The sequence below is a fragment of the Protobothrops mucrosquamatus genome, unplaced genomic scaffold (genome assembly GCF_001527695.2).
Source record: "Protobothrops mucrosquamatus isolate PMUCROS unplaced genomic scaffold, P.Mucros_1.0 scaffold25, whole genome shotgun sequence".
NCBI lineage: Eukaryota > Metazoa > Chordata > Lepidosauria > Squamata > Viperidae > Protobothrops > Protobothrops mucrosquamatus.
The window spans coordinates 968,151-991,614 of record NW_015386410.1 but is presented as its reverse complement, the minus strand read 5'-3'; the positions used below and the strand labels follow the sequence as shown (position 1 = coordinate 991,614).

The 23,464-nt window shown below is 40.2% G+C and overlaps 1 protein-coding gene across 1 annotated transcript in view; it reads left to right on the top strand.

The window, feature by feature from the left end:
* The first annotated feature begins 10,445 nt into the window (after window positions 1-10,445).
* The window catches only part of LOC114922257 (protein shisa-7-like), a 19,449-nt gene continuing 6,430 nt past the window's right edge, over window positions 10,446-23,464 (top strand). Inside the window, exons 1-3 of the mRNA XM_029283140.1 lie at window positions 10,446-10,996; window positions 15,525-15,679; window positions 17,967-18,032. Of these exons, the coding sequence (XP_029138973.1) occupies window positions 10,446-10,996; window positions 15,525-15,679; window positions 17,967-18,032 (772 nt within the window). The remainder of the gene's footprint in view (window positions 10,997-15,524; window positions 15,680-17,966; window positions 18,033-23,464) is intronic.

The following is a 23,464-nucleotide window of genomic DNA, read 5'->3' as shown; positions in this document are numbered from 1 at the left end:
GACTACTACTTGGATGTGCTCTGTGTAAGCTGCTGATGAAAAAAAAACCCTCTTCTTTATAAGTAAACTTGAAAATACTGTTGACTGCCACCATCATGGAGGGGAAAAAAGAGAGCCAATTTGGTGTAGTGGTAAAGGCACTAGACTAGAAAGCAGGAGACTGTCAGTTCTAGTCCTGCCTTAGGCATGAAAGCCAACTGGGTGACTTTGGGCCAGTCACCAAGAGACTCGAGTTCTAGAATCATAAGATTGGAAGGGACCCTTGTAGTCCAACTCCCCTCACCTCAAGGCAGGACCTTATACCATCCCAGTCAAATCTAGGAGAGAAGCAACCTAGAACTAAGGAGAAACTTCCTGACAGTTAGAACAATTAACCAGTGGAACACCTTGCCTCCAGAAGTGGTGAATGCTCCAACACTGGAAGTTTTTAAGAAGAGACTGGACGGCCATTTGTCTGAAATGTTATAGGGTTTCCTGCCTGAGCAGGGAGTTGGAACAGATGACTTCCAAGGTCCCTTCCAACTTTATTATTATTATTATCATTATTATTATTATTATTATTATTATTATTATTATTATTATTATCATCATCATCATCATCATCATCATCATCATCATCATCATCATCATCATCATCATCATTATATGGTTGACCAGCATAGTCTTGAAAACCTCCAGTGATGGAGCACCCACAAGCCCAGCAGGCAAGCTGTTCCACTGATTAATTGCTCTTATTGTCAGAAAATTTCTCCTTACTTCTAAGTTGGATTTCTCTGTGACGAACTTCCACCCATTGCTTCTTGTCCTGCCCTCTGGTGCCTTAGAGAATAAGTCAATCTCTTCTTCCTTGTGACAGCCCCTCAAGTACTGGAATTATGTTCTCTCTGAATCCTTCTCGTTGATAGGCTAGAGTAGACCTTCCCAGCTCCCTCACCCATTCATCCTATAATTTAGCCTCCAGAGTCAGACACTTTGTCATCTTTGTTGTTCGTTCTAGTCCCACCTTAGTCATGAAAGCCAGCTGGGGGCCTTTGGACTAGTAGTCACTCCCTCTCAGCCCAACTCACCTCACAAGGTTATTATTGTGGGGAACATAGAAGGAGGAAGGGAAGAGTATTAGGTATGTTCGCCACCTTGAGTTGTAAAAATAATAAAGGCAGAATACAAATAAACAAATAAATAAGATTTTGCAGCTTCCATCTTTTGGGGGGAGTCAATTACTATACTTATGACCATCCTCACAAATGCTAAATGAGCCAGGCACAAAACATCCCTTTGCCTTGAAAACCTGAAAAATATTCCACTCAAGAGGATACTCGAGGTGCAAACTTCCTTTGTAACACAGATGCTTTCCCTTTTGAAAATTAATATTTATTTTGACTTACTTGATTTTTTTAGGTTACTAATCTCAAACATATGATTCTGGGTCCCTAACAGAGAGTTAAAAGAAAAAGATAAGAAATATTAAAAAATAAGTATTTTAAAATGATAAGTATCAGTTCTGTGTGCAGCTTGGTGGAGCCAAGCAAAAATTGGTATCTACACATTTGGGGATCTCAGAATTTTTTTTGCAATTCTTCTGACAACCTACTTTTTGGAGAGGCAGTCATTTGAGACAAGTAACTTACTCTTTTTGGTTGGTAGGCTGGCCATGAAGAAGAGAGTTCCCATTTTCCTCAGCCATAAAAAAACTAAAATGAATCAGTTGGCAGCACAATCCCCAAACATCCCGAACACCAGTTGAACACCATCAGCATTGACCAAATCACCATCAGTCAATTGCAAAAGGCAGCTTTGCTTGGAACAGCTTACATCCAGCAAGCATATCTGTAACATCATAAAATAACAACATCTGCCTATCCCAGGTTCTTGAAAAGGGCTTGATATGTGGATAAAAATGCCATATCCAGTCTAAACAACTTAAAAATTCTTAACGGTTGTTGAGGAGTAACCAATTTGACAAAAGAGCTTCGGCAGCCTTTCCTTGGAAGAAAGAAATGACATTAGGAAATGTTTGTGTTTGGGGGGGGGGGGGAAAGAAGGGGGCAAGTTAAGAATCAGCATTATAGCAATGTGAGTACCACTATTGGAGACAGTGTTCAATGGAAATCAGATACACATAGATGTCAGGATTTCTATAAGTTTTTATGGTAGTGTATCTAGAGGTCATCAAGCTGGGGAAAGCCAGATTGCGACAGGGTTAGCTATTAGATATAAGTATTCACTTAGATATTCAATTGCTGAAACCAATAAAAATAGTATATTGTCATTTACAAAGCTAGCAGCATTAGCCTATATTGGTTGTGTTAATTTTACACGATGCATATATATGGAGGTACAGATACACATGTTTGTATATACACATTTGTATGCAACAAATACTTTCCAGCAACATTTTCAAAATTGGCACCCGTTCAGCAAACAGTGTGCTTATTTCTGCGTGGGTACAACTGAGATTGGATGTGTGTGTTAAATTTAACATCAGAGATAGATTATTCTTGCCAATTGTGCAACTGTTTACTAACAGGAGGTTGAAAGAAGATCGTTTTGGAGTTAATAGAGGGATTTCTGCAGACATTCCTTTGCTGTGGCACTCTGTGGGTTTGGGGCTTGCTTTCTTACTGTACCAAGTATGAGTTGCTGAAGTCCACAGAGGAAGTGAGCAATTGCTTTTGAGCCCTACCTACTCTATGGACTTCTTGGAGGTGGTTGACTATTGTCTTCTGTAAGAAATTGATAGGATAGTTGAGTAGGTTGTTTCCTCCTTTATGGTTTTGTTAATTACTGATAGGTAAAATAGCTACAAACATTTGGATGACTTTTAGGTGGTCACAAAGTGATCAAGAAAACTACTTCTTATGGCCATTTAATGGTCATCCTGATTGTTGCTGTCGAATGTGAGAACCCTAGTCTTTTCCATATGTTATTGATATGCTTTGCCAGAAAGAAGTAAAACAACCTTTCCTTTTGTGGCATCCAAACTGTGGAGGTCCATGACTTTTCCTTTGATATTATGATGTCCCCCAAAACATTTTGTATTTTGGCAGCTTATACTGCCGTATAACCCATCTTCTGGTCTTTGATATTAACCGCAGCTCTTTCCCTTTAACTGATTTGAATCTGCGATTTCTGTCATTTCATTTCATTTTATTTCATCTCATCTTGCTTTTCTGCTCAGCCAAGTATTCCAGAGGCCTAATGAAGCTAAGATTCAAAATATAGAATAAAAAAGGAAGGGGGAAACAATTAACATTAGTAATAATAATTCATAAATCTTGGATGGTCTCCTAAAAGTTGACCCACACGTAATATATTTGTATGATATTCCTTATACAATAAACCCCAGAAGGTTTTTTAATTTTTTTTAAAAAAATCTGATATAAAATAGCATAAAACCAATAATTTATAAAAAAATAAGTTTAGTTTAAAAAAAGGGGAAAGCATTAGAACAAACATTCAAAATCTGCTCCCAAAATAGATGCTATCTCACAGATTTTAGAAGAAACATCTTCACTTTTCTCCTACTTTAAAGGAAATTCCCCCTTTCAACAGGAATTTACACCTTAAATTTTAATAAGCCCTTGCTTAAAACAATCTGTGGTGCTGTTTTTATAACTTTTGATTTTAATAAAGTGTGCTGATTAATGAGAGATATCTTCCTAGCTGATCATTTTAAAAGAATTATAGCTCCAGAGTACAATTTACTTTAATTAAAATAACAAATATTTTAAATTATTTTCTCCAAATTAAAATGGATGCACAAATCCTGTTAAAATCACAGGTACATGGAAAGCTGCCATATCAAGTTTGACCATTAATGCACCAAGTTCAGTATTGTTTGTAAATTATCTGATGCAATGGATGTATGGAGGTGAAAATAACGTCTCAATTATAAAGATAGCTGCGTTTGTCAGAGGAATGAACAATTGAAAATTATGCACCAATGGAAAAAAGTGCAAGGACTAATCCAGGCAGTTGCCAGGAATTAAGCTGTCTGACTAAAAGGCACACACCCAAACACCCCCAAACAGCTATTTTTTGATATCTTTATTGAAGATAGGGAAATGGATTGAGAAATATTAAATATGCCTATGTTGGTAGGACAGTCATGGGTAGTGTTAATCTATTGCAAGGAATGCATGTCAGAAGATGCAAAAAAAAAAAAAATTGTGTGTACGAGTGTGTTTCTATTTCTTTTGTTATATACAATAACAGTTGAGTATATAAAAGTAAGTTGAATGCATGGGGAATGGGATAATTAAGAAACACGTATGGCATAACAAAAAGCAATAGAGAAGAATGAATGGGTGCTAAATGAATGTGAACTGAATACAAAAGTGAACGACCATTATGAAAAAAAGTACTTTTGAGTTTTTCATATTGCAAAGAGAATGAATGGAAGATCATGAATGGGTTGAGAGCAATGAGAAGATAAAGAAAGATGTGGCAGGGATGAGTTCATGAGACCTTCAGAAAAAAAAGGAGTTAAGAGAATAAAAGGCAATGTAAAGTATGCGGTAGATGAACATAGTAGAAATAAGCATTGCTTTTCAAGGATAGAAAAGATTGTGTGTGTGTGTGTGTGTGTGTGTGTTTGCGTGTGCATGAATGTGCATGTGTGGGTGTGTTTAATTCTTCTCTACTGCCCAGAGTTACCTGGGTGAGATGGGCAGCTACTTAAGATGTATAACGAAAAAAATTAATAAAATGAAAAGTAATGAATGCTGTTGGTGTAAATTCCTTCCTTCCTTCCTTCCTTCCTCCCTCCCTCCCTCCCTCCCTCCCTCCCTCCAAAGGAACAGTGTGATGCTATTTATGTGATTAGAAATTGCACTTTTTCTATCCTTTTTTTACCCGTCAGGGGTCCTTTCATTTACATATAAAGCTAGATTGACAATTATGGGAGCTGAAGTTCTACCAAGTTCTGAATACTCTACCATAAAAAACAATCTACTCATCCATTCCTGATATCATTCCTGATATCTTGAACTCCAGGAAGATGTTCATGAAGAGTGTCCAAGCACTCAGGAATATATTTTTTTTCTCAACGGTAGTAATTGTTGAAGCCCCTTACATAAAGGAGAACCTCTAAAAGTACATTCATTTGAGAGGATCATGTTAATCAGTATTTTTCATTCATGGCAGTATAAAATACAGCAGGTAAACACCCAATCCAGAATTACTTTGGATGTATCCAAACACTTCTGGCTTTTGATTTCAGTGAAGAACAAAGGAAAAGATATGGATGGAATATTACATTAATATAAGCTAGGATAGTGTCTCTCAACCTTGGCCACTTTAAATGTGGACTTCAACTCTCAGAATTCCTCAACCAACATGCTGGCTGGGGAATTCTGGGAGATGAAGTCCACACTTTCTTAAAATGGCTAAAGTTGAGAAATACTGGGCTAGGGTGAGGGGAAAAAAAAGAGAATGGGGTGGGCTCCAATAGATCTGCTGCCATAGATGTCTTGAAGATATAAATGGGTCCTACTTAAAAGCCAGGAAAATGGGTGTGGGGGAGATATGAGAGAAACTCTGGGAGAAATTGGAAATGTAGTTCTTTGGCTGGAGGGGAAAAAATGAGATGCTGGCAAGATTCCAATTCTGATCCTAATCCCTAAGTACATAGCTAAGATTCCACTTTGCTGCCACATGCAGTGTTTCTTTATTTGCAGCAGCCTGTCGCCTCAGTTAAAAGCCAGGAAACCATTTATGCTTTCAGCTAAAGTTATATTTGATAACCATAATGACCAATGACAAGCTGGTTTCCAATTGCAGCTCAAAAAAAAAAGCACCTTAGCCATGATTGGGTATGTAAAATGTCAGACCATGTAACGTTAGTTCAGTATTCCTGTGGCACCTACAGTATTGTGCACCTATTTCTTTAGTCATTCAAAAGCCAGCACATTCGTGGTTCAGTGAATAAATGGATGCATTTCATTTCTGCACATAATTCTCTTTTTTTTCTCTCTCTCTCTGGTGGGGCTTATATTATGGAGCAAATTGCAGATGGCATTCAAGTAGACTCTTTGCTCAATAAAGGTTGGGGGTTTTATATATATATATGTGTGTGTGTGTGTGTGTGTGTGTGTCTTTTTTCACCACCAGACAATATAAAAAAGATGCTGCAATTCTAGAAAGAGTGCAGAGAAGAGCAACAAAGATGATTAGGGGACTGGAGGTTAAAACATATAAGGAACGGTTACAGGAATTGGGTATGTCTAGTTTAACGGAAAGAAGGATGAGGGGCGACCTGATAGTAGGGTTCCAATATCTCAGGGGCTGCCACAAAGAAGAGGGAGTCAAGCTATTCTCCAAAGCACCTGAAGGCAGGACAAGAAGCAATGGTGGAAACTAATCAAGAAGAGAACCAACCTAAGGTGCATCTAAGGTCCCTTCCCACTCTATTATTCTGTTAGAATGTTATACATATTATGATGCTGTGGTTTGGTTTCATGTTATTTCATTCTGTTTTGTAACTCCCTTGGAGCCATCGGTAGTGAGACCACAAAACTACAAAGTTGAGATGTGTTTGAATATTAGTCGCTCGGGTTTGTTGTTGGGCTGTTGGTTTGATCTCCGAGCTTGGCGATTTGGCTGCAGACATTTCGTCTCCATTGGGGAGGGGGACATCTTCAATGCGCTTTGATGCCTAAACTGAATATATTAAGAGATGGGATCCTTGGCTGGTCTCTGAGCTTGCAGTTTCCTTGCAGATATTTCATTACCTGTTTCCTCTTAGCTTATTTGTCTGAATTGGTAATTCATTTATCAGGGCAAACAACAGTCTAATCAAGGAATCACCAAGACCACTCCCACCAACACTGACAGGGAAAGCCACTTGTATATAAACAGAGAGCAAACCCCACTCCCTTGTAGCACTGATGATGTTACTTATTTGGGTAATGAAAGGTCTGTAAGAAAACAGCCAAGCTCAGAGAGCACCAAGGACCCCACATTCTGTGAACTGCTAGGGAAAACCAAGCAGTTCACATTCTGTGAACTGCTAGGGAAAGGCCATTTTAATCTACTTCCTGCTTACCAGACATTCCAGGCTCCGCTGCCTCTTTGTCCTCTGGGAAGCAGCCCCTCCCTCCTGGGACTCCAGACTACCTTCCGCCACAGATTGCAATGATAGAGTGAGGATGTCATTTGATTACGTGACTCCAGAAAAACACCCTCCTTTTATCTGAGACAAAGCCAATGTTTGCCCAAGCATCCTACTTACTGGAAGAGAGTCTATATATACAGTTGCATTTATCAGGCTGGTGAAATGAAAAGAATTGGAGAGCAAGAATCAAAATTCACTTCTCCAGGTGGTAGAAATGTCAAGGAGATTCCACTGATTCATATTTTCCTCTTGAATGAAAGAGAGTGAGAAAGCAGGGAAATTTATAATGTCTTGGAATGATCAGTTTGAACAGGAATTACAGGGATATTATCTTGAGCCTTCTCTTGGCCACTTAGCCTTGATTTGATACGTATTTCGGTTATTAATTGATGTACGAGGGCAATTCGGAAATAAGCCTCCATTTGGTTATCAATGACAGACACTTGCAGATACAGAAATTTTATTATGCACATTAGAAAACTACAACATTACATTACTTTGCGACATAATCACCATTCAAATTGAGGCAGTTGTCAAGTTTTGAAATTCCTTAATAGTTGTTGCTCGGCACCCAATCTAGGCCATGGGGGGGTGATCAAAAACATCCCAACGGAACTGCTTCAAATGTTCTTGGGTGCACCAAGCAGTGTGCGGACATTATTGTGAACCAACACCACACTGGAAGTAGTGCCATAGAAAATCCCGCCAAATGTGAAGATGCCAAAGGAGCACTGCTAGTGAAATTCATGGAGCTTGGTTCTACCATCAATTCAGAAGTCTACTGTGAAACGTTACGAAAACTCAGACGAGCCATCCATAACAAGCGTCGGGGCATGCTGACTTCCGGTGTGGTGTTGGTTCACGATAATGCTCACCCGCACACCGCTAAACGCACCCAAGAACTTGTGAAGCAGTTCCGTTGCGATGTTTTTGATCACTCTCCCCCCCATGGCCCAGATTTGGCGCCAAGCGACTGCTACTAAGGGATTTCAAACCTTGTAAGACATTATGACAAGTGCCTCAATTTGACTGGCGATTATGTCGAAAAGCAATGTAATGTTGTAGTTTTCTAATGTGTATAATAAAATTTCTGTATCTGTGAATGTCTGTCATTGATAACCAAACGGAAGCTTATTTCCCGAATTGCCCTCGTATATCAGTCAAAGCAACTGAATATATGGCTTGAAAAGAGGTTGGCAAAATGACTTTATCCAACATTAGCAGTGTTGAAAACAAATTGGATTATATATATATATATATTTCCAGTAAGTGAAATATTGGAAAAATAAGAATTCCCTTGCTTTCCTCCTTCTTCCCCTGCCAAATATTTTCAAGATTATTTTTCAGAAGGTCAAATATACATAATTTAAGAGGAAGGAAGGAAGGAAGGAAGGAAGGAAGGAAGGAAGGAAGGAAGGAAGGAAGGAAGGAAGGAAGGAAGGAAGATCACAATATATTGCTTCTTACTATTCAGAATGGATAAAACTTAGTGATTTTGAGATATAGGTATATGTTGTGTGTTTGTGTATGTATATATGTTTGTGTGTGTGTATATATACAGTGTATATATATATAAATAAAGGTTTGAAATGATTGAGCTGACTTTTTGCTAAAATAAAGAAAGCCACTTTCATTAAGGCATTTATGAAATAACATCTAGTCTATAATCAAATTATTTTTAAAAATGGGTAATGGTTTAGCTTTTTTATTTCTGAAAATGAATTCTGATTTGTTTATCTTTTTTTTTTTTAATAAAAATGGCTTTATTGAGGTGATTTTATTTAAATTATTAATAAATTTTATTTACTTATTTAAAATATCCTGGGAGTCTCTGGGAGCAAGAGTGGTATAGAAACATTTAGTTTAAAAATTATACTGTTTTATTCTGGTGAGGACGCTTATTTCTCTCTTACTGAAAAGTTTGAATTTGAATTGTAATATATTCATTATAGCTTTATTGACCAACTTGAGAGCTATTTTAAGTGGGAAGATAGTGAGAGAAATCAATACATTCCATTCCTATCTAATAGAATCTGCCAATGAAATAGACACTAGAAGATTCAGATGCTGTTCAGAAACCCAAATTCCTGCTTCACGTTATATGAATTTTTAAAAACAGTGATTTGCTGAGTAGCTTGATTCACCTTGATTCATGCTGGCTCAGGAATTCTGGGAGTTGAAGTCCACAAGTCATCAAAGGGCCATGGTTCCCCACCCCTGACCTATGCCATAAACCATAGCAACTGAATCCAGACATCACGCTAAGACGGAAGCAGATAAACCATGTCATGCAAAGCTCTAAAGCATGAAATACTGTATCATTCAGTTATTATGGAATTTGCTGCTGAGAGTTGTTATCCTGGCTGTGAGCTGAGATTAGCCATTCTGAAATGACGCCATTCGGATTTGTTAAACCAGAGTTCTCATCCTGGGTGGTCTCAGGTTGAGGGAACTTAGCAAACATTTTGAGATGTTGATTTGGGAAACTTCATGAGGAAGAAGCTCATTATCAGCAGTTGTTCCTGATGGCTCTATCATAGCTTTCTCCAACCTGATGTCCTCTGACATGCCCTTTGGGGTGCTTGAGTTTTTGGAAGACACTAGAGTAGCGGTTTTCAAACTTGGCCCTTTTATGACTCATGGACTTCAACTCCCAGAATTCCTCAGCCAGGCACGCTGGCTGAGGAATTCTGAGAGTTGAAGTCCATGAGTCATAAAAGGGCCAAATTTGAAGACCACTGCACTAGACAAGGCTAACCTGTGCTGTTAGTACAGGTAGTCCTCAACTTACAACAGTTTGTTTAGTGACTGTTCAAAGTTACAACAGCACTGAAAATGTGTCTTATGACTGTTTTTCACAGTTACGACCTTTCCGGCATCCCCATGATCATGTGATCAAAATTCAAATGCTTGGCAACTGGCTCATATTTATGACCATTGCTGTGTCCCAATGTCATGTGATCACCTTTCGTGACCTTCTGACAAGCAAAGTCAATGGGGAAACCAGATTCACTTATCAACTGGATTACTAACTTATCAACTGCAGTGATTCACTTAACGGCTGTATCAAGAAAGGTAGCAAAATGGAGCAAAACTCACTTATCATATGTCTCACTTAACAACATAAATTTTGGGCTCAATTGTCGCAAGTTGAGACTACCTCTATCAAATTGAGGAGCATTTTGCATTCACTCCACCAGGGCTTTTCTTAACACTCATTTCTTTGTCTTTATAGGGTTTTGCTTCCTTGATCTCTTTTATATACTTTCTAAAAGGCCCACCACATTGGCCACTCTGGCTTGAGCTTCTCAGCCCCATACTGTCCGCCATCATGCATCAGTTGCTGACAGTCATGCTCTACGCATCCCTGGAAGCCTTGGCTGGGCACACAGCCTTAGCTGTAGTTCAGGCACCACATTATACAAACCAGAGTTGGGGACTGCCCAGCCTCCTAGCCCATCTGAAGCGCTTGACAGCACCAAATTCTAACTCAACCACTAGCACAAGCAGCAGAGCCCGGCCCTCTGAAACATGCCAAGGCTACTACGATGTCATGGGGCAATACGATGCGACCTTCAACTGTACCACGGGGGGTTACCGGTTCTGCTGCGGCACCTGCCAGTACCGCTTCTGCTGTGAGGATCGATCCAGGAGACTGGAGCAAGGGAAGTGCCGTGACAGCCCCCAGTGGTTCGCAACCACCGTTGCTGGCTCAGCCACGAATGGCCCCGATGTACCCAATGGCAGCAAGCAGCAGAGTAATAGCACTGTGTACGTCATCTGTGGTGTCATCAGCTTCACCTTAGCTGTGGGAGTCGGGATCAAGTTCTTTTTCAGCAAAGCCTCCAGGAGACCCCATGGGAGAGAACTCAATGTGCCCAGGTAAGGATAAGGGCTGCAGAGAGGGACCCAGAAGTATTCTGATCCATTGATCGGGGGGATAGATCGTACCCTTGAGTTGCTTCCAAATCTAAAGGGTCTCCAGATTTGGGTTCAGTTGGATATATTTTCACTTGCTGCTAAATCTAAGTGCAACTGGAAGAAAATCAACCTATTGCAAGACAGCCTGTTTTCCTAAAATAGGGAGACCAATATTTCCCACTTGCATTAGCAGTAGCCTTTCAAGATGTAAGAAAGTGTCTCTCTTTCATCACATATTATTCAATTTCTTGGACTTGAGAGAGTTGGCCTTCAACATTGTGCTCTGTCTCAAAGCTGTAGTCTCTTCCGCAAACCAAGGATTCGTGATGGGCTGTGAGAATAACCTTGAAGAAGAGGTGGAAGAGTTGCAGCCCAGGCAACAGTCAGATAAAAGAAATCTAAGTCCAAAGTGGGAATGGAATTTGAGGAAACATCTCAAAGTTGACCCTCCTGGTTTTCTTTGGGGTAAAGGCAGGGAAGGTGGAAGTAAATTCAGAGTTGCAAGATTCTCTTACCATAAACCTATAATAAAACTGGTTTTAGTATTCCCAACTTTTATGTCCGTCAGGTCTACTTTGAAGAGCTGAATCAATCTTGCAACTCTTGCCTTGATCCTAAAACACAGGTACCCAATCTTGGCAACTTTTAAGACTTGTAGACTTCAGCTTCCAGAATTCTTTAGCCAGCATGGAGAATTCTGGAAGTTGAAGTCCATAAGTCTTAAAGTTCCCAAGGTTGGACACCCCTGTCCTAAAGAGAATTGGGAAGGGTCAAGTCTGGAATGCTTTCTCAATTCCATTCTGACTCTCCTTTGGGCTGAGATATCTCTTACCTGACAATTGCCTTGTCTGTAGCTCTTCTTCCTCTTCCTCAAGGCTGTTCTCACTGCCCATTACAGTATTTCAGTTACCTATTTCTGGCTGCATTTTGTTTTCATGTCCTATGAGTAAAACTAAAGCATGCCTCTTTCAGAGATGTGGAAGCCTATCACTTAATATTAAAACAATTACAATGGAGAGCGCTAATTCTTCTCTCACCAACATAAAAATCTTTCAGCAAAGATTTGCTTCCAATGTGCAGCAAGCTTGGGTAGGTGAATTATAGATTGGTGCCTTATATTTTATTGTGCTCCACCTGCCTTCATTTATATGGAAATGTTGAGTGAGATCCATAGATTACTTCCTATGTCTCCCAGTGATTTCTTCATGTGAACAGGGAATACTTGTGTAAAATTCCAGTTATATTAATATATTGACTGTGATTCTGTCATATATCAACACAGATTTTTAAATTATATCACATCAAGTAGACGAAGAACAAAACCAGAATCATCCTAAAGTGGTTTTTTTCAACTTCCAGAACTTTAAGCCATGCAGACTTCAACTTCCAGAATTCCCCTAGCATGTTGCCTGGGGGAATTCTGGGAGATGAAGTCTGCATGGCTAAAAGTTCCAGAGATTGAGAAACACAACAACAATAACAATAACAATGACGATGACGATGACGATGACGATGACGATGACGATAATAATAATAATAATAATAATAATAATACCGTAATAATAATAATAATAATAATAATAATAATAATAATAATAATAATAATAATAATAAAGTTGGAAGGGACCTTGGAGGTCATCTAGTCCAAGGCAGGAAACCCTACACCATTTCGGACAAATGACTGTCCAGTCTTTTCTTAAAAACTTCCAGTGTTGTCGCTTTCACCGCTTCTGGAGGCAGATTTTTCCATTGGTTAATTGTTCTCACTGTCAGGAAGTTTCTCCTTAGTTCTAGGTTGCTTCTCTCCTTGATTAGTTTCCAGCCGTTGCTTCTCGTCGTGCCCTCAGGAGCCTTGGAGAATAGCTTGACTCCCTCTTCTTTGTGGCAGCCCCTGAGATATTGGAACGCTGCTATCATGTCCCCCATCATCCTTCTCTTCATTAAACTAGACATACCCAATTTCAGCAACCGTTCCTCATACTGTCTTAGAGTAAGGCTGGCTGGGTTCACAGAGCACACTTAAACTGATTATTGAATTAACCCATTTTTTGGGTTGCCACAATAAATTGAATCACAACCTAAAAAAATTGGCTGGGTTTGCATAACATGTTAAACCATGAAAAATCAGAAACAAACCCCATTCAAAGTTAAAATAGCTGAGCAAAAGTTCTGGAAATGCAGTTGCTGGTGAGAGAGATTGAATGAATTTGCCAAGCTGGGTTCCCATCAACACTAAGGTCTATCAATAATCTATAGTTTTGATTCTCAATCTGGGCAGCTTTAAGACATGTGGGTTTCTGCTTCCAGAATTCCCCAGCTGGTTTCAGGTTGGCTGGAGAATTCTGGGAGTTGAAGTCTACATGTCTTAAAGTTGCCATGATTGAGAGATACTGATCTATAGGCTCAAAGAAGCAGGGTTGAAAGTACTGGTATGTTCTAGAGCAAAAACTGAATATTGGATTACAAATGGTATCACCCCACATTGCTATAAGTGAAGTTGCACCAGAACATATCTATATGGCAGAGAATTGAGGAATATATATACACTCTGATGGTTAAACTTCATAGTTGGTGATAGCAAAGCCAAATTATTATTATTATTTTTTGCAAACTGAATGGGTTTGCTAGAAAACAGAGGCATAGAATCAAGATCATGCGAAGTATTAGTACCGCTTTATAGAGCCCTAGTAAGACCACACCTTGAATACTGCAACCAATTTTGGTCACCATATCACAAAAAAGATGTTGAGAGTTTGGAAAAAATTCAGAGAAGAGCAACTAAGATGATCAAAGGCCTGGAGACCAAAACATATGAAGAACAGCTGCGGAACTTGGGTTTGGCTAGTCTAAAGAAAAGAAGAAATAGGGGAGACATGATAGTAGTATTCCAGTATCTGAGGGGCTGCCACAAGGAAGAGGGGGTCAGGTTGTTCACCAGAGCAACAGAGGGAAGGACCAGAAACAATGGTTGGAAACTGATCAAAGAGAGAAGCAACCTGGAATTAAGGAGAAACTTCCTGACAGTGAGGACAATCAACCAGTGGAACAGCTTACCCCCAGAAATTGTGGGCGCTCCATCACTGGAAATTTTCAAGAAGAGACTGGACAATCACCTGTCTGAGATGGTATAGGTTCTCCTGCTTGAACAGTAGGCTGGACTAGAAGACCTCCAAGGTTCCTTCCTATTCTATTCTATTCTATTCTATTCTATTCTATTCTATTCTATTCTATTCTATTCTATTCTATTCTATTCTGTTCTGTTCTGTTCTGTTCTGTTCCGTTCCGTTCCGTTCCGTTCCGTTCCGTTCCGTTCCGTTCCGTTCTGCTCTACTCTATTCTAAAAAATTCCCCAGAATCTTGTGCAAGATGTCCAGGGTTCTGTGCTACAACATAAAGTGTCAAGTATCAAGAAAAAATAGATAATTATTGTTCTGAATAATAGACAAGCAGGTCTATGCTACAATGGGATTGGATAAATTTATTTATATTCATTCAAAATCTTCCAGAGAGTAGAGAACAAATTGCCATCTCCTTCTGTGGGACAGTGTTAAGGAATTGTATAGCAGGTATCCAAATGAAGTCAGAGATGCTGACATGAACCTGTAGTTTTATAGAAATAAATATATTTTATATCAATGTATACAGCAAACTACATAGTCAGGCACATCACTACATCATGAGGTAAATTGTCAGATAAATCACAGAACAGCCTACAGAGAAGAAAAAGATGGGGGGAGGGAAACTCCCCCTTGACACCCAGCAGCCAACCATAATGTAGATTGCCTCATGTAGGAGCCCACCAATCTGTGTGCTCTGGCCCATTATCCACTTTACTGTTCCAGCTATTAAATATCTTAACAGACAGTTCTTCACGTTTGAAGTTTGTTCACTTGCCTGCATCATCTTTTGTCCTCTACCAGATGAAATATACTAGCTTCCAGAACCTGTCTTCTACATCTCTGACCAAAAGCATTGCCATTCTTTGAAGTTATTTGACTCTGTCTATCGCAGGGGTCTTCAAACTCGGCCCTTTTATGACTCATGGATCAACTCCCAGAATTCCTCAGCCAGGCATGCTGGCTGAGGAATTCTGGGAGTTGAAGTCCATGAGTCATAAAAGGGCCGAGTTTGAAGACCCCTGATCTATCGCCTTTTTCATAGGGTGCTTAGGACTGGATATAGTACTAGTCACAGAAGGGCCTAGAAGACCTTGAACTGGTTTCCATTTAAAACTGCCTTTAACGTGTATTTTTGATACAGCACCATCTTGCTTCTCCCCTTCCACAACTTAGTGCTACCTAGTTATATTTAACTACACGATTCTGCACTGCATCCCAATTCAGAGTGACAATATGAAACTCTGTTTGGTCAAACAATTTCCCCATCAACATGCAGATGGTTAAATGCGTATACTAAGTTCCTCAACAGAACCCATGTGTATACTTTATGATTTCCCTTCCATGAACATTTGGCTTCTTTTTCTGGCCAGGGCTTTGGTTGACATTCTCAGGCATCAAGCAGGCACCACCTCATGTTCTGAGCGCAACAACAGCCTTGTGATGAATTCAAACTTCCAAGACAATGGTTCAGCTCGTCCTCCGAAGAATCTGTACAATGCAGTGAAACCTTCCAAAAGTAGTCACGGTAAGAGAAGAAGATGTGGGGCTGCTGGGTAAGAGAGTGATTTTCAAACTAGCCACTGAATTTATGTCTTTATCAAGTGCTTACCTTTTCCAAAGGCAATTTTACAGTGGGGCATGTGCGAGCTATTCTTTACTTTGTTGACCTCAGCAGACCAGTGATTTGATACTGTCACTGGTGTGTGTTGGTCATTTTAAATTTTGGGGAAGGGGGCTTATTGACTTCTAAGCAGCAGAAATAATGCTATAACAAATATCTTGTTTTTTCTATTTGCAAAAAAAACCACCCCCAAACCAAAACATGCTATGAAATTCCAGTCCTATGACCTAAGAGTGAAGATGCAATAAGGCGGTGTTTCTCAACCTTGGCAATTTGAAGATATGTGGACTTCAAGTCTGAGCAAAGCTGGCTGGGGAATTATGGGGAGTTGAAGTCCACCCATCTTCGACTTGTCAAGATGCAATAAGGGATCTCAAGCTCAGGAATAGTAAGTTAAACATCTTGGCCTTGGTTACTTGGAAATCATTTCCAAATTCTTGATTAGGCTGCAAAAGTTCTGATAAAAATAGTTTGCATCAGGAATAGTGTGAGTGATATATCTCAGTTTCTAAACTGAATATAAGCTTTGAACTGGCCAATGATCAAAAGGATTTTTTCCCCTTTTTATGACCCTGTAATCCACTTGGCGATAACACGAAACCATGGTATGTACAAACTGAGAAATATAATGAGTAGGTTGAACCAACCCCCTCTTGCAAATCATGGGAACAGCCATGAAATCAAGACAGAAGACACAGGTTTTCAAGAAACATTCTCCCTGATGTTGGTTCACTGTTGAATCAGACATACTCAAAGAAGTCAAACAAGGTAAAAGTTTCATAACATTGTTTGTAGATCTGGCACTTCCATGTTTTGGAGTCTAAATTCTGGTGAGAACAAACCTTGGATATTAAGATCCAAATGGAAGATCTTTTCAAACCTCTTTGAAAAAAGTGTTGGATAAACAACAATATGTCTACACAATGCAGTACACTTTCCTAGAATCACTGAGATAACTTTTTGCCAACTACCAGCATTCTCCTGCCCCCATGTTTTGTCTCCATCCTATCTCCAGGTCCTTCCCCTCTGCAATTTCCCCCTAGGAGTATCTCATGCTAACTTCTGCAAGTTGGAGGTTGCAGCGTTTAAATTATATATGTATCAGCAGCAGGAACTAAGCTGCAAAAAACTCAAGGGGAAACAGCCTGTTTGCCATGACAACCAATTCTAGCTGTCTGGCTGTCTTTGTGCTGGCTCAAACATTAATATTAGGGTAGTAAGGAGGGGGAGAGAACTGCATTCAGATACAAAACTGCTCCTTTTCCAGGTGAAAAGAAAAAGAAAGTGGGGTTTTCTCGTTCAAGGACATTGCACTTTCCTCCCAGAGATGTTAAGAGTCCAGCCAGGGAATCTTGACCATAATCATTCTAATAGCAAACGCAGGTGGTGAATGCAGTCAAGACAGTAGCCCAAACAGAGTAACAAACAAATAATAGGAAGGCCAGCAGCATGCACAGGAGAACCCAAGCTTTGTAGGAGATGGGAGTGGATGAATGTCAAATCTGCTGTCCAAATGCTGAAAAGCATCCTGACACTGTTCCTTGTTTTCTGTGTCTTTGTCTTCTCTTTGTCTAACCCAGGGGTAGGCAACTTGGCTCTTTTATGACTCGTGGACTTCAACTCCCAGAATTCCTGAGCCAGCCATGCTGGCTCAGGAATTCTGGGAGTTGAAGTCCACGAGTCATAAAAGAGCCAAGGTTGCCTACCCCTGGTCTAACCTATTTGAAAAATCATAGTACTGTAAGAGGAAAGGGAAGACAAAATGCTAGCACCAGACAAAACCTGGGAATCATAGAAAGTTGCCCCTTTTCCCCCCCTCCACCGAGCTGCATACCTGTTACTGCTCTGTAAGCAGTAGTGTTCAGCTTTCTAGGGTGAAAAGAATTCCCCAGTGATTTCTGCAGATCACATTCCTCCAGCACGTGCAATCTAGAAAAACAAGTTTCAAAAGAAGACCATTTCCCTTTGCAGAGTGCGTTCTGAGCACTGCCATGTTTGGACACAGACCAAAAGCTGCAAAGAGGAGGACCAAATAAATGCCTTTGGGTCCTCTCTGATTTAAAGCAGCGGGATTGGTACCCATATTCCAGAACTGGTGCTTGGAAAAAACCTGAATGAGATGACCTCTAGTGGCCGCCTGCAAGAACATGCAGCGCGGGCCCCATGCATGCTTCTCTTTTTTGCCTTGCAGATAACATGCATCACAATTACATCCATTTGAACGTCAACAGCCCTAAGCACCACACAGCCACTCTGGGTAAGTGTCCAGTGGTGTCTGATCCCTAGCTAGCCACTGATATAAACAGAACATATCGAAAGTGTTGGGAGAGTCCCATCAAATCACTGATTCATTATATACCTTTTCATACATTTATCATTCATTTACACCCAGAGCTGTATTTTGTATGTAATTGTGCCTATATATGCTGGTGCTACTTTTCAATTGAAAAGTTCCCTAAAGTGATATACAACATACACAGTCTTTTACAACCTCACCCTCACCCCAATAGTATATTTAGGAGTCCTCAATTTTCTGCAATCTATTGGAAGAATAGGAAATTATTGTTGGCTATGGCTATCCAACAAGAATGTACCATAAGGCAGTGCTTCCCAAAGCTGGATAAATTACCCCAAACTGGGTAAAATTGGTTTTCGTTTGGATAACAGCACATGAACCCATTACTGATCATAACAGGGACCTTTAAATCGACTTCAAAATTGTCATATGTACTAAAATATATTCAAAAATCTCCCTAAGTATCCCACATTATGATGAAAAATCAGGGACGTTACCAATGGTAATTTAGTGAAATGACATAAAGACAATTCAGTGATGTTGGTTTTATAATTCAAGTAGTCCTTGAGTTACGACCATTCGTTCAGCAACTGCTCAAATTTTGATGGTGCTGAAAGAAGGGACTTACCATAATCCTTGAAGTTCAATAAGACTTTCTGATAACTGGTGTGGGGTAATGAAGGAAAAAGTTTGGGAAGCGCTACCATAAGGAGAGTTTATATGTTGGATTTCTGATCTCCTATGCTGTTTTATTTAAAAAAAAACAGGCTTAAGAACCCCCCTGGATCAAAAGATGATTCTGAGATAGGCAGTTTAATCCTCTTCCCTTTGTACTGGGGTGGGTCACCAAATAAAGTAGACAGAGTTGAATATGGATGTTGAGAATAGAAGTCTGGTACAAACTTCAATGAAGAAAAGAATGACAAAATTGCAATGTCGTGATCTAAATCTTGGCCTTTTCTATTTCTGACTCAATGACAGATGCAAGTACTGTGTATAAACCAAGGGATTTTATGTTGTGACCATGATGATCCTTGTTTGTCATTTCCCCTCTTTCCATCCTCACAGGCACCTATGATTTGAAGCAGAAAGTTAAAGCAGTTATCCAGTTTTGAGGGTTGCCATCAAAAAAAGTTTCGAGGAGTTGAACTTAACTCTTGGAGAGTAGACGGACATGTCCATTTTGTTTTAACATGAGCAGAGCCTTGTTGGATCAGAGCCCTGGCCGATTGTGTCCTGCAGTTGGTTCTCACGGTGGCTAACCAACTACACGAGGAAGTCCACTAGTTAGTAGATGGCCTTCAGAGGCAGTTCTACTGTCAACAAGGCATTCAATCCCCGAGACTTCCATGAATCGGTCTAACCATTTTTAAAGGCTAGTAGGCTGCACCATATCTTGTGATAGCAAATTCCAAAGTTGAATTGTATACAGTCAAAAAAACAAAACAGGACACCTTTTCAGGGGGACAGAGGAATGAAATGTATGGTTTTATACATTTAAATTAAATTATAATTATTTAAAAAAAAATTAATAATGAAATCAAATCACCTCAAGGCTGCAACTAACATGCCCTTGGGTATAAAGACGTGTCATTGGGCTTCGCAAAACTGTCTACTTCCTTTTGCTCTAAATTATTTTATTAAAACGTCAAGCAAATGCTCATTAACAGAAGCCACCACAAAAACGGAAGAAAATACTGACTGTTTTAATAACGATCTTCCCCAAAATGCCCAGTGTTTAGTGAGTGCCCCTACAACTACAAAAGGAAGGAAAAAAAGTTAAGGGTATGTGTGTGTTTGTGTGTGTGTCTCCCTTCCTTCCTTCTGACAAATTCCTATTCAGACAGACACACACCCAATTATACACTCACACATAGACACCCACACATGGCTGCATCATAAAATAAGCTAAGCCAACACACATTGGCAAACAGGAAAAATTAGACAAGGAATATGAAAATTCCTTGGAAGTCGTCTATCTTCATTGACATCCATTCCTGAAAGTGGAGGCCTGATCAATTTCACATTATTGATCTGGTCCAGATGTGGACATCCAGAGGACCAAGCTCGGTCTGCCTCTGCTGCTACTGTCTTATCTAAACCAAGCCGTGTTTTAAGAAAGGAAACACCATGGAACAACACTACAGTGAAATTTAAATGGTTTAATACAAAGAACCCTTAGCCACCCACTCCGCCAGGGGGAAAATATCCCTACTCATTGGCATTGCTGGCAAAAAATGTTAAGGTTGATCCTGACCACCCAAAAGCAGCCAAAACCTGTTATGGAGAGGCCAGTCTTGTGTCACTGGAGCAGTGTTTTCTCAATCTTGGCAGCTTTAACATGTATGGACTTCAGCTCCCAGAATTCCCTAGCCAGCCCTGCTGGGAGTTGGGAGTTGAAGTCCACATATCTTAAAGTTGCCAAAGTTGAGAAAACACTGCATTGGAGGTTATGTTCACCCAGAAGACCAAGTAAAGGTTAGCACAAAATGAAAGGGGCGGAGTTGTGTGCAAACGGGTCACATAATTTATTTCCTGCCCGCTACTCATGATGGTCACAGAGAATGTGACATGAACATTTTTAAATTCTGCTTTCGCAGAACTGGGAGTTGAACTATGATGGAGAAATGCAGAACAAGCATTGCAATCAAACAGATAGCAATGGATCTACTATGTAGGTCCAAAACTTCAGAGCACCATTTTCAATATTACAATAGCTTAGCTCCTATTTGAACCCTGAATCAATATTGCCTACAAATGGCAACTGGTGAGAAAGGAAAATTTTGAGTAGGAAATGGGTTTCAGGAATGGTTAAACCCGCCTCCTATCCCTGTAATCCAGGTTTGTATCAAATTTTCCTATCTCATGCCTTCTTTTTCAGTGGAAAAAGGTGTGATGAATGCCAAACTTGGACACAAAAAAAATTCTACTCCTTCCTTGTGCCTAAGCCTGAAATGATAGGATTACACAATCCTATATATGTTTTCTCAGGAGTAAGCCTCCCTGAGTTGAATATTCCAAGCTACATAAATATGATAATAGAGCAGGGATCTAGAATATCACTATTCTTTTCAGGAATAATGTCTTGACTTTATTGAATAATGTCTTGACCTTATTGAATAATAAAGTTGATGTCTTGACTTGTTTCCATTTTAAGATGCTCTCACCATGTTGAAGCAACCTGCTATCAAAACGTAGAATTATTTCTTGGAATATGCTCGTCTATGACCGTAATAAAGATTTTGATTTGATTATTTCTCAGAAGTAGAAAATTTGTGGTCTTTCACATCTTAGCTCCTAGCACCATTCTTCATGGCTGATGATTCTGACCGAGGCTACTGTGAGCTTTAGTTTAGCTACATCTGGAAACCGACTCATCTGGTGTAAAAAAGTGAGCTAGGTTTGAAGTCTTTAGTAAAGAGATGGAGGAAGAAACAACAAAAACAGAAATTACAGTGGCCCTCAGAGGAAAGATGAGGTGGCAGGAACAAACAGAGAAGCTTGATAGAATGATCCTTCCTTCATGGAAGTTGGGTTGGATCTTAGGAATAGAAATTAATTTGAACAATAATAATAATAATAATAATAATAATAATAATAATAATAATAATAATAATGATGATGATGTTTGAATAGTAGTAGTAGTAGTAGTAGTAGTAGTAGTAGTAATAGTACTAATAGACAAGCACCTGCAACATAATATCCTGGACTTAACAATTGTCGATAAGAAAGACAAAAAAGTCTGGATAGTGGATGTGGCATTGCCTGGAGAAAGCAGAATAGACGAGAAAGAACTGGAGAAGGTAACAAAATACAAAGACCTACAAATAGAAATAGAAAGACTGTGGCAAAAAGCAAGCAAGGGTAGTACCAATAGTAATAGGCGCCTTGGGTGCAATCCCAAAACAACTGGAGCACCACTTGAACACCATTGGCATTGACAAATTCGCCATTAGTCGATTGCAAAAGGCAGCCTTACTAGGAACTGCTTCCATCCTGCGACGATATCTGTAATACCATCAAACATCCACATCTGCCTATCCCAGGTCCCAGGTCCTGGCTGACTGTGCAATGATTAATAATAATAATAATAATAATAATAATAATAATAATAATAATAATAATAATAATAATAATAATAGAAGGGACCTTGGAGGTCTTCTAGAATCATTGATCCTGGCACTAAGTTGCTTTGGTAGAAGGGAAAATGAATCTGTACCTGAGTTAGCCAAATGCCAAGGCTGGAGGTTTCCTTTGCTCAAACAAAGCTTGTTTCGCAGCAGTGGTTTGTACTTGCTAAGCAAGGCGAGGAAACTTAAAGCAGTTTGCTGCCTGACCTTTATGCCATATGGAGCTCAGCCTTGCACAGCTTGTAGGACTGAGAGCCTCACACTGAGATGGCCTGGAAGGAATAGACTTCCTCTGTTGCAGTTGAGGCAGTGATTCAGTGACGGCACTGGATGAGACCCAGGGCTGGATTTTGCCATTGCCTTGGGGGTGCTTTTGGGAGGGTTTGAGTTTTGGTATAGAACTTATTTTGGTTAGTCTTTTTAAAACAAGATCGGGTAGGCCAGCCTTTAGATCAGTGGTTCTCAACCTTTTTAATGCCGCGACCCCAACCGGTCGTAAGTCGAGGACTAAACCGGTCGTAAGTCGAGGACTAAACCGGTCGTAAGTCGAGGACTAACCCGGTCATAAGTTGAGGACTAAACAGGTCGTAAGTCGAGGACTACCCAACCGGTCGTAAGTCGAGGACTTTCCCTGCCCGGGAGCGCCGCGCATGCATGGTTCCGCCCCCTGCGCCGGCAGAGGCGTAGCTGGCAAGCGGCAGAGACGGAGCAGGCCGACCACCAGCTGGCCCAGCCCAAGGGAGGTAAGGCACCCGCCGGAAAAGGGGAAAAAAATGGCGGACAAAAAAAATGGCGGACAAAAAAAATGGCGGACAGCCTTGCTTGGCGACCCCTGTGAAATGGTCGATCGACCCCAAATGGGGTCCCGACCCACAGGTTGAGAACCACTGCTTTAGATTATACAGGTAGCCCTCGACATAATAATAATAATAATAATAATAATTTAATTTGTACCCCGCCCTTCTCCTCACCGGACTCAGGGCGGCTAACAGCCTTGTAAAACCACAATACAATAAATATCCATTAAAACCAAATTAAAAGAAAATATTTGAAGCGGCCAATCATTAAAATTAACCTTTAAAATACCCTTAAAAACCCCACTAAAATTCCCTAGGCCAGACCCGCTTGTTGAAAAAGCCATGTCTTTAGGGCGCGGCGGAAGGAGGGGAGATCCGGGATCACCCGGATCTCTGGGGGTAGTTCGTTCCAGAGGGTGGGAGCTCCCACCGAGAAGGCCCTCCCCCTGGGGGTCGCCAGCCGGCA